This window comes from Acanthochromis polyacanthus, chromosome 10, assembly GCF_021347895.1.
Source record: "Acanthochromis polyacanthus isolate Apoly-LR-REF ecotype Palm Island chromosome 10, KAUST_Apoly_ChrSc, whole genome shotgun sequence".
Taxonomy (NCBI): domain Eukaryota; kingdom Metazoa; phylum Chordata; class Actinopteri; family Pomacentridae; genus Acanthochromis; species Acanthochromis polyacanthus.
The window spans coordinates 6,150,430-6,163,113 of NC_067122.1; the positions used below are offsets into that span (position 1 = coordinate 6,150,430).

Here is a 12,684-nt window from a genome sequence, read left to right on the forward strand (position 1 = left end):
CGTGGAAGATCGATTTCCAATGGGGTTTCCATGAGCTTGTATTATTTTGTTGAATTTAACTTTTTAACTGCAATTTACGGGTATATGTGCTGAGCTGTTTCTATCGTCTTTCCAGGGCTGAAGAAACACACCTGTTAAACCTTGTCAGTTTCCTGTTCGTTGAAACAAACATTATATTGTTTTAACTGTTCGAAGAGACGTTCCGATGCATCTGCAGTAAAGCACAATTCCACATTTAATCCGTTTTCAGGAAAATATTCTTTTTAATTAACAGCCTTGATGAGGATGAAGCCTTCCAAAAACCACTGTCACATGCCAAGACTTTCATGGCGCATTTCAGGGACAATTATTTAAGTAGGGAACTCTGGGGGTTTCCATCGTAATCCTTTAAGGCGTTTTCAGACTTCGGTCAAATTATTCAGTTTGGGAAGAAGGGAGTCGCTACATAAAACATCAAGAATCCTCCAGAATTTTTAGAGATTGCGCAGCGTTTCATCACGGCAGTTATAATGGAGAACCTTAAAAAGGTTTTCCTCTCATTATTTGAATGCTGCTACTTTGGTCCCGCTCCCATAAAACAAAAGAAATCCAGTGATGTCTGAGTGGGTGGCATGCAAAAACGCAGCAGCAACTTCAAACACGGAGTCCCAGTTTGAAGAGGGTCCCTATAATGAAGGCTTTCACTAGATGACTAATTCATACTCTGTGCATGTATTATCACTTCCTATTGAAGTGTGTTTTTATAATGATAGGCCTAGCGCACATCATACTATATTATCACTGTAGGTAAAGATAGACGGCAATGTTTCTACTATATTCAGCTCAATGTCGCCTTTAGCTTCCAAACCCAAACCTTAAGCAGGATACTGCGTGACGGATTGCATTGGACACCTCATCCCCAACACATTTTCAGCATCATTTGCAGTAAATTTCTGAAACCAACGATCCGACATTCCCATGCTCTTCACGCTGTAATTGAGCGTCAGCGTGAACATGTTCTAGCTCTCTTTTTTCCCCCCTTGATGCTCAACAACTTGTGTATTTTTGTGTGAGTAACCTGATACAAAACAATCAACTTTGCCCATGGAAGATTGTCTGTAAACAGCAGCTGTCGTCTCAGTTTTTAAGTGACATTGCACCACCTACCCCCTCTTATGACGGCGAGTTTTACAGCCCATATTCCAGTATGGCCATTCAGAAAGGCAATAAACCACTGGTATACCAAAGAGATAGTTCAGTTCATCTATTATGTATAGTAGATCAAGGTCGGTGCCGCTGCTAGCAGGGAAGCTAAGCAACATGCTGCAGCAAAGCATGTTTTAACCACTTTAAAATGACGTCAACTTAAAAAAAAAAATCAATTAAGTGTTTTAAATGTATGGTATGTTTCGAATATTCTCTTTACCTTCCAGTCAGACAACTCTTTGTCACTTAGTCTTCTCCTTTACAGGCTCAACTGAGAAACATCTTGGTCATTGTACCCAAAACTGTGCAAACGAAGGAACCTCATGGTGGACGCTTAGAAAGCTTTTTGTGCCGACAACAAGGCAAAGCAGTGAGAATTTTCTTGAACTTACGATAGGGATGGTAATGATTATCAGCCAATCGATTAACTGCTGTTAATAATTTGACTGAATATAAATATATTAACCAGTGACACAGAACTTTAAGAGCATTGATGTCATAAAAAGTTGGTTAAATCAACTTAAATCACAAAGAAAGGAAACCAGGAAACCACCAGATGCAACATGGCATGACATAAACAGCACTTCCTGTACAAACACATTTGATTTGCAAAGTGGTTGACATCTTTTGAACCAGTTCTGAAATTAAAAAAAAAGAAAACTACACTCAGACAAGCTTTGAGGCCCATTTAAAAGCACATTAATCATCTCACTTTCATTTTCTTGAAAACACAGATATTACACATCGGCACACATCAATACGATAAAAAGGCCGCAAGACTAAAGCTTCAAATCCTCTCCAAAAACTCAATAGTGACCCATGAGAGTGAAAACGTCCTCAGAGTTCTAACTTCAGTGAAATCACATCCAATCATGTTGTGTGTCGAACTGTATTTTTGCCACTGCTCAAGGCTTGAGACATCGTATATGTTTGTGTTTTCGCACAGTGAAAGGGAATGAAGTTGAAACACAGTCAAGGAGTTTCTTCTGTTTCTATTTCTGTTGGCATCTGAGCAAATGTTCCTTAAAATGTGTTTGTGTATAGAAATGAATGTGTGCCTGTGCGTGCACTTCAGCTAAACCTGACTTCGAGCGATGAGGCTTGGAAAGCCGGAGAGCAGCACCACTTCCATTTGAGCCTTAATTACCAAAATCAGAGAGGGGGATTAAGCAAGCGATTAGGCCTGCCAGCACGACAGCCCTCTGGGCACACATTTACACCAGCCCTCAGAAGCAGGCTGGTTTGGAAAAGCCGTCGTGCACACAAAGTAGGCCAGAGGCTCGTTCTGATTGGCTGAATTGCCTTAATGTGTACTGCTTAATGGCTTCCGCTGTTACTCATGGTTGTGCTTCTAATGTTACTCATTACATGTTGGGGGCTGCGTTCCTTATATAGCACAGTGACAGAGAGGGAAACCAACATTGCTGAGGTAAAGGGCTTGGCAAACTTCTTCTGGGGACCAATTTTAGCAGTTAGCGCTTTGTCCATTTTTCTGCAGGCACAGTTTAGTGCGCTTTAATCATGCTGAACTGTGCTGAGCTATGAACACACACATTTCACAGCCTATGGCCTCCCAGCAGACCTGCTTCAGTGGCTCTGCTCAGAGACAGACTGGACAGGGTCTGTCCTGTGATGGTCTCCTCCATTAAGCCAAAGCTGCTGCTTCCACTGAACTGATTAGCTGAATTCAGGTGTGGTAGAGCAGGTAAGCTCTCTTTCCCAAAGTCTTTCTCTGCTCAGTCCTCTGTACTTTGGTTGGTTCTAACTGAGCCTCATAGCTTGTAGTTTAGTTGAACCTCTGGACTACTGTTTATTTTTTTAAACATCTGTTACGGCTTGCTGTGGCTATGCTTCTAACAAGTATCCCTACCTTTACTGAAAATGCCAAAAATGTCTGTACTGTAGTTTTAAGCTGCACATATGTAGCTCAATCAAAATGACCTTCATTTTCGCTGATTCTGGTTAGAGCAAATGGTTTACATTTCCCACATTATTAAATGAGACCTGTAGAATAAAGTAATTTTGATGAAATATCAGAATATTATGTTTAGATTCAGTAACATTTCAGATGAAACTTCACGTCACAGACGAGTAGTTGAAGGACTGGCCAAAAATCCAAACTTTTTCACTTTGCTTTCTCTCTGTTGGTGATTTTGCATGAAGTACATGTCTTTCAGGTAAGTTTTGGGATTCAGAGGGTTGTATTTAGCTGTGTTTTAGCATCAGAAAGGGTCCTCCATTCATTACTGCAGGAGCTTCTGTGAGTTTTGTGTCTGTATGAGCACCTCAACCAAACTGAGCCCTACTGCCATCTGGAGGACTTTAACCACTTAACATATGAAAGCGAAACGACACCTTCTGGTACGACACAGTCCTCACGTCTGTTGGGTTCTACATCAAGGTCATGTTGAACAACAGCAAAGCTGGTAGGTCAACTAGTAATTAAGCCAGCAGACCCATCCCAGGTAGGTGCTGGATTCATTCATTTACAACTACGAAGTAGAAATTCTCCACAACAGCAACATGAGTTATAAACCAAAGAAGAAATCTTTGTTGAATTCTTACAGTGTTTATGGAAACAACAGGAGGATTAGTGTAGGTGTGATTGTACCATTGCGTTGATCTAGATGAGTCTTCATGTTGCAAAGCTCTCCTTTAATGTCTCCCGGTACTTCCATCCCCAACTTCTGATAGAAATCCCTCTGCTTCTTTATCTCCGCTGCACAACAGGGAACGAAACAAAAAACACAAAAGGGTGTTTTTCTCAAGGTTTATGCCGTCGCCAGTCTTTTAAAACGCAGTCAAGTGTGTGATTATCTACACACTAAAAGCTGCTTCATCATGCCCTTTGAGTCCATTAGTGAAAACAGGAAAATGTTAAGAAACACATGCATTTTTAAGACGCATGCAGGTAGCAATATTAAACATCAATTAAGCACAGTGAAATTAAAGTTTAAGGGTTGTAAAATGGATTTCCTGTGGGATATATCAAAATAAAAGACAATGCATGGCACTTACCCTCTTGAAGTCCCGGTACCAGCTTGTACACAATGTCTTGCATTGTTCTGTCATGGCTAAAGAGAAGAAACATGATTAGTTACATTCTTATTTAATGATACTTAACATTATGAGCAAAGAATTTTTAACTGAAAAAAGAAAAACACACATTAACATGTTAAAGATAGTTTCATATCAGATTTAAAATAGTTTTTCATGTCACTCCACTAAAGGGAGTGTTTCACCAGGTTCAGAATGGGTCTTTCGGGATGGACTTCACATGAGAGATCAGTGACAGTAAAGACAATCAGTCCGTCAGTCTCTGTTACCTTATCTGGTTTTTCAGAGCCTTTAAACAAAGTAGCGAGTCACAGACAAGAACTTCAAGGACCGTCACAAAGTACAAAATCCAACACTTATTTTTTCTTTTGGCTCTGAAAAATGGTGCAATTTTGGCATTAAAAAAAGATCGCATGCCTTTCAAGCCCACTGGCAGGTTTATTTCTTCACAGCATTACCAGGATAGAAGAAAGAGGAAAACTACTTTCCTGTTGGAGAATATTGTTCATTTTTTGTCAAAATTACTCCTCATCTCTGCCACTTTTCTTGTAAATAATTACACATGCAGCAGTCAGAGAAGGAGTAATAGCTCTTTGGTTGAACCACCTAAAAAGTGTGGATTTATTCAACCTGTGATGACGGGTTGTAAATAAGAACCAATTCTAGCTGTGAAAACCTTGCTGAACAAAAAGCTAAAATTGCAAAAACCATTTCTGGAGAAATGTGCATGTAAATGTGTTGCAGCCAAAAATAAATAAAACCAATTGACACTTTCGACGGCAAGTGTGCAGCATATGCTCTGTCAGTGAGCGTTAAACAGCCTCTTCTGTACAGGTAACATGAGTGCACAGTGAGGTGCTCGTGTCTGCCATCATCATGACGGTGCATTTTGGCACCCAACGCCGACAGCCAGCAAAAGGACACAACCTGTTGAGTTTGTTGCAGTGTTATGTAAGAAAAAACCCCAAAGAACATGGCATGTTTGTCTCTCGTGGTGTCCACAGAGGAATCATCCTATCTGGAGCCACAATTAGCTTCCTGACACTGAGGCTGGCTACAAAACCGCAGCAAAACACTGACCCCTGCTGGACACATGTGGAAGCACATCCTTACAGCTGAGCATCACTAATAAGGTCTGCTTAAATTAACAGTACTAAAAATGTCATGCATGTTTGAAATATAGTACCCAATCATGGTCTGTGCAGGAGTATGTTAATGTATGCTCTTCAATGTTGTAGAGACCTTAATCTGGTTTTAAAAATGTGTATAACAATACAATATAATATGGTTACTAAGAATGTAAAGTGCAGGAGTTTCAATAATAAAAGTAGATATTTTCATGTGTACTTATTAAGCTGCACAATTCAGAGCAAATTCATTCCCTCACACAGAGCCACAGTTACTAATGTAATCAAATGAAATGCTAACAATTCACTTCATTGTTCCTCTCTATAAAGTGTGGCCATGACAATTACAAATGAATTCAGTCCAGAGAATTTCCAGCCTTAATCTCAGAGGGCCTCGAGATAAATTAGGAAATAAATTAGTTGTTATTAAAATAATATTGTGATTCAGAAATTCTGTTCTTTTATCCTGTGGGCCTCTAAAAAACCTAAAACGAACCAACAAGGAAGCATGGTTGCTGCTCCCATGCTTATAATATGACTACTAACATGTCATTTTAAAGAGTCAGAAGTCTAGTTTTAGTTCTAAAACAGCAACCATAAATTGGTTTCACAAGTTGGAAAAAATGAAGCCTGCAAACTCAAAGTACAATTAAGATAAGTCACAGGTACACAGAACTATAAGATATAATGAGATTTAAAGCCATAACTTTATGGGAACCTAAACTGGAATGAAAATATGCTGATGGCATCGATACTAGCTTTCTTCTTTCTATAAAAAAACAAGATGAAATCACCTTTAATGACATTATTTGTCTTCCAAAGTCAGAAGAAAGTAAATTAACAACAAACAGCAACCACGTCAGCACCATTTTCCTTCCCAGATCTGCAGAGTGTCAGGCTGTTTATATATAAAACCAGAATCATTTCAAATACAATGGATTAAAAGGAGCCCCACTTGGCAGTACGAGTGGCAGGATTTGTTCTGCCCGGCTAATTCTCTCTGCGAGGAGACATCTGAGTGTGATTTTTGGGCTCAATCCCAAACATCAACTTTGATCAATCTTCCCGATGAGCAGATGGGTTTGTCTATTATCTGCTGGTCGTTTTATTTCTTATTTTGCCTTCAAATCACTTGCGATGTTTCCCATCAGCTCCAATTTCCTACAAACAATGAGGCAAAAAAAAAAAAAAAACAGCTGCATAAAGAGCTAATGTGTTTGAAATGGAGCATTTCCTGCAAAACAATGAGTCTGCAGACAGTTTGGCTTAGAAGGTAATGGACTCAATTGCTAAGTTGGTGTGTCACATTAATAAGACAGTAATGCATGAGCGCTCAGAGGGGCGACTACAACACGGAGGAGCATGTAAGCAGGCAGAAAGAACTTCTTAAAACTGAAACACAACCTTTCATTTTTAACTGACAAATGCATATATATAAAATACTTCACAGGAGTACTTTTTGAGGGCAACTGCAGTATCAAAGTGAAATCAGGTAACTCAGTAAAAACTGTGCTCAGTGTGGATATATCGTTATATAAAACCATTATTTCCGTTTTGTAGCTTCAGTTTCCAGAAACAGCAGCAGTGAGTGAAAGAGCTGCACGTTACTGAGGCGTCTCAGCTTAATGAGGCCTACTGAGTGTTTGTGACGGTTTTATCTTACTTTTACATCTGAGGACGCATTCGTACCTAACATTTCAGAGCTCTATACGCAATTAAACAATGAAAAGCATTCTATATTTTAGACGTTAGGAGGCAGCAGTGCACTTTCCATGTGTAGTCTGCAGGAGATGTGAAAAGTAAGAAAGCTTCGGCCTTGTAGCTCACCTAGCAGAGTGCATGCACCGAGTACTAAGGCTGAGTTTTCCCCACAGCTGCCTGGACTTGCTTCCGAAGCAGTCTTCCTTCCCCTATTTCCCCTACATTCCTGTCTCTCTTCAGTTGTTACCCATCTAATAAAACCTGAAAACTAATCTAAAGCATAAAAGGACAAATCAAAACAGTACAGACTGGATGTATTCCTTGACGTGTTCCAGGCAAACCAAGATGTTGTCTCTGTGGGCTTTTAGAAATTTTAAGACAAAGCCGGTTTACGTGAGGTGAGAAGAGATGTCAGTTCAGTGTGGTCCAGGACACATTCACGTATACACTGCTAAATGCATGCGCGACCCAAATCGACTCCGAATGTCCTCAATGTGTCTTGGATGCGTTCACAGCTGAACTACTAGTGATCAGACACATGTTCACAGTGGGTGTGAACGCAGCATGAGAAGCAAACCAAAAGCAATCACCGCAATCCTCATCTTTTTTTTTCCCCCAAAGGTCGAATACCGTCACTGTGTTAAATGCTTGTTCCTGTCAGGAATTTATCTAACAAAGTGTGTGCTGCTTCTCTTCCTATAAATGAGGGCTATTTTAGTTCAGGGCCACATACAGCAGAATTTGAACTCAAGTGGGTCAGACCAGGTCACAGCATAAAAATGTCTAAATAATAACCTTTTTCCCATTGTTTTAGTGCAAAAAAAAAAATACAATTCTGAAAATGTTCACATTTAATGAAGTATCTTTATACAAAACATTATGAACAACCTGAAGATTCTGAAGCAAAATCCTTAGTTTATCATTTACTTATCATTTAGTCTCAGGTATCTGGAACTCAACAATTATTTTACTTTATGATAAAACAACTTGTCAAGATCTAGAAAATATTTTAAATTTACAGGTTTACAAATTTACAATCTGCAGTTAATGACTTCTTTAATTTTTACATTTTGCAAAGTCATCCCATGGGCTGGATAGGACCCTCTGCCGGGCTACTTTTGGCTCAAAGGCCGTATGTTTGACACCCCGCCATAAATAAAACTTAAAAACTAATTTTAACCACGGCTTACACACAAATTCATCCAACAAAATTAAATTTATTATGTAAAATCAAGCTTGATGTTTACATTTTTTAGAGACTGCTCTTCTTTGTCATTTAGCTTTTATTGGATACAGCAGGTGCTGTACAGACAGTCAGGAAATGTGGCGAAAGAGAGCAGAGGAATGAGTGCCAGTGTTTACTGGTATGCACCAAAACACCAAGACAAATTCCTTGCGTTTGAATACTTACTTGGCAACTGATTCTGAAAAATAAAAGGAAGCTGGAGGTGCAGAGTTAGAAGGAAGCGGCCCACTCTTCCTCTGTGACTGAGGCCACATCAGGTGCTACTAACACAACACACCTAAATCTCTGAGGTGTCTTCGATGCTTGAGCTGCATTCTGGGTAATGTAGATGGCCAGAAAGAACAATGTTTGGATAAAGAACATGCCATCTATGGATCTGCTGCATCTATTTATTTATTCTAAATGTGGTTTTGGGGTATTTTTTATGCTTTTATTTCATGAAAGTCATGGAGGAAAAGGAATTGGAACCATCCATCATGAACCTAACAACAATCCAGGACAGCAGTGAAAAGAAGAGACAGATATAGTGATATTTTTGTTCATTTACACACACAGGAACAACCTGTATTTAAGCCCACTGAGGTATCTCTTTTACTCCACTGATGTGTTATCATGCAGGTCTGAGAGTGAGCCAGTTGTCATTCCCTCCACACACACATGACACACTAATCAGTGAATTAGTATCTGATTAAAATGAACTCTCAGCCTTGCATGTGACAGCCCCACTTAAATCTTAAACAGTGCTCCTATTGCTTTGAAATAACACCGTATATTATTTGCTGCACTGCATCCTCTAGATGTAACTCATCCGAGGAACGGGGCTGTGAATGATCTCGGGTTGTAAGTGTTGTTGTGTGAAGCACTTTTCTGTTTAAAAAAAAAACACACAGACCAACCTCAGCGGATCAGACGCTTTTCGTTTCCCGCAGACAACTAGAAAGAAAATGGAAAAAGGCCAGCGGCTCTTTGCTCCTTGGTCGTTTATTGTTTACTGGCAATGCACTGCTGATGGCAGTCAGTGTGTGTGTGTTTGTGTAGCTCTGCAGCGGTTCCTCACTCACCCGATGTACTGCAGTGGATGGCTCTGATGAATAACAATCCTACACGTGGGGCACGTGTTGTTTTCCTCCAGATACTTCACTAAGCAGCTTCTGCAGACTGGAGACACACAGGAGAGACCCATGGTTACGCTTCAACGAACACACAGACGCTATAGATTTGACTCACACTGTTGGTTCTCATTTGTGGAACACTTTGCAGTTATACCATTGGTTTAAAAGAGCTCAATTTGTTACAATTTTTCTGTGATCAGAAAGAAGAGATACAACATTTAGTGCCTAATTTAGCTTTTACTCATCATTATGTCTGTTTAAATCGGACTCATTTTAGTTCAGGGGTCACTTACAAGCCAATTTGATTGGGCTGGACCGGTAAAATCGCAGCATAACAACCTATAAATCACCACAACTCCAAATGTTTTAGTGCAAAAGAAGTACAATTCTGAAAATGTTCACATTTAATTAAATATCTTCTTTGGAAAGATTATGAACAACCTGAAATTTCTAAAAAAAAAAAAAGTAAAATAAGTGCAATTTCAAACATATAATGCTTCGGTTTATCATTGATGTGCATAACAACTTACAGATGACAGTGTATCCACCGACAAAGGCACAAAACATTTAGTCTCAGTTATCCGGAACTAAACAATATAGTATTTTACTTTCTGATCAAAACAATTTGTCTAGATCTAGAAATTACTTCAAATGTACAATTTTGCAAATCTGCAATCTGCAGTTCATGTCTCCTCTGTAGCTCTGGCGGGCTGCTTTTGGGCCACGTGCCGCATGTTTGACACCACTGGTTTAGAAGAATACGGTTAATATGAGGAAGAAGACCGATAAAAAGTAGCCGTTTCCGATTGCTGCTTCCACCACTGGGGAGGTTTAGCTTTGCTCTGCGGTGCCGTTTTAGAGCAGTCAGGCATGGAGAAAGTTGATTTCTCTTCTGATCTTCGAGTTCAAGTGAGCCAAGTAATGATAAAGCAGCACCGTCATCGCCAAGAACGCCATGCGTGCCAGTACTGTTACCGAAGTAAACTAGAGACGAATCATCCTCATACATGAATCATTTTATGCATGATCCATGATGATGATGTTACAGAAACAGAGAAATGAATAACAAAAATAGCACACTGTCAGTATTTTAGTAATCTGACTCACTGGATGTAGACTGTGGGTAAAAGCCTGCCAGGATTGGACATATAATGCCGCTGCCTCCTCCTCTTCTTCCACTATGTAACGTTTTATTGTTTTCAAAATCTCATTGACTACCGGAAACAACAACCACCTCTGTACTCGCAACCAACTACACTGAAAATTCAAGTTTTGCCGATACCCAATATCATCTCTTTTAGCTAACCGTATGCATGTAGCATTGTGGATTAGCTGTAGTAGCGGATGTACTATTTACACTTCTGTGCTAGCAAGCAGAGAACATTGTGGGGGTTTAGCTAATAAAAGGGGCATCATAACAATGTCATCTGTAAGAATAATATACTAAATAAAGTTAGGCTCAACAAGAACTGTAATCTTATGTTCCAGTTGTATGCCCAACGGTCACTTTATGGGCCTGTATTATGTGTCTTTGCCAAGATTATCAGCTTATGAAACATGTTTGCTAAATTTATGATGATCTATTACTGATTGATAATGCTCACATTTAAGTAAATAGCTCAAATTTACAATACAGGTGCGACTGTGGACAGCAACGAAGAATGAGGCGCAGGTTCTTGCCAACACTGATCAGTCAAACTTTTCTTGATTGACCCCGATTACGATCTAAAGATTGATCTCGGACATCCCGGTTTGAAAAATACAAACCTGAGAGCTGGAAAATTTTATTCTCCTATAGCTGAATGATAATGAGGTGCAGTCAGACCATTCTACACAGCGCTGTACAAGACAAATCAATAAGAGACCCCTTGAAATCTCACATCACATTTTCAGGGGAGCTCCCACAGTCTTTCAATCATCATGACCAGGCTCTTGTATCTGTGGCACAGTTTTATCCTCACTATGAATGGGTTTTTATTACACTGCTGTCATTTCTCTGCAAAGCATTTTGTCAATATGTGTTGATGCATAAAGTCTTATCAATAAACTGACTTTGCTAAAAGAAGCTTAAGGTCAACAGTTATAGTGCACATAAAGTTTTACAAACAAGATTTTAAGTACAGCTGCTAATTCAGTGCACTTAATTCTGCATGACTGTGGCTTTAACACTCATTCTGATTATTCAGGAGATTAGATTTCACTTTCAGCTGCAAAGATGACCAAAATCTACTCTAGACTGCTTGTAATTGTAATTTTCACAGCTCATATTAGCTTATCATAGTGATATCTGGGCACACTGCCAGCTGAAAATTAGCTTGAAGTGTATAAAGGCTCATTATAAACTTGAGGTCATTTAGAAAATGTGTCTTCTATACCCAGTTTGTCCACAAGAGAGCACTAGCAAGTGTATTTTCTGACTGCAAAATGCTCCTAGATCTTTTCATCACAACATCTTAATATGCAGTTTTAACAAATCCTTTATAAAAATGTTTACATTCTGTGCCTATGCTAAAAAAAATAATATCGACTACATTTTGAACTTACAACAACCTGTAATGATGTGAAAGGTAAAGCACTGACTAATACAGCAGGAATTAGTCAAATTCTACAGCTGCACTCATTATGAACCGTTAAGATGATCAGCTGAAATATTGAACTGAGAAACGTTTTCATTCGGGTCTGTGTTACATTTATCAATTCTTCAATCACATACAGTTGTTCTTTTGCCTTCCATTCTTATTAATTTAGTGTCAGTAGAAGCACAATCACATGGGTTGATCTGTAAATATGTTTTCTACTAAATAAACTAAAATTTAGGATTTAAAAATAGAAGGAAATGCTGCTTTTGTTGCTAAAAACGGCTATTATATAAAGCAGGATGAAGAAGCCAAAAAGTCCGATTTGAAATGAGAAATGACTTTGAACTGCTCAAAGGTGTTGATCTATTTTCTGTTATTTTCAACCAATCATTTTAGTAACACACACAATGTAAAGAGAGGATGCACAGGTGTGTGTCAGGCTGCAGAAAACCTCTGAATAACATACTGACTTCTGATGAGCACGCTGAACCTGCACATGATGTTGCCACTTTAATAAAAAGATTTATGCACAAAGTATGTATTTTATCACCCAGCAGTGAAATTTACTGCATCTTTGCCATTAAATCCATCCTCTGCCTGACATTTTTTATTGCAGTGCAGCTCAGTCTGTCAGAACAGCTGCAATGGTGATGTGATGTGAATCTCTTTGTCTCAAC

General features: G+C 39.1%; 1 protein-coding gene across 1 annotated transcript in view; it reads right to left on the bottom strand.

The window, feature by feature from the left end:
* Positions 1–12,684, bottom strand: part of LOC110951666 (polycomb group RING finger protein 3) — an 83,851-nt gene that overhangs the window by 23,058 nt on the left and 48,109 nt on the right. Inside the window, exons 4-6 of the mRNA XM_022194846.2 lie at positions 9,378–9,474; positions 4,204–4,259; positions 3,797–3,904 (exon numbers count right to left, since the gene is read on the bottom strand). Of these exons, the coding sequence (XP_022050538.1) occupies positions 3,797–3,904; positions 4,204–4,259; positions 9,378–9,474 (261 nt within the window). The remainder of the gene's footprint in view (positions 1–3,796; positions 3,905–4,203; positions 4,260–9,377; positions 9,475–12,684) is intronic.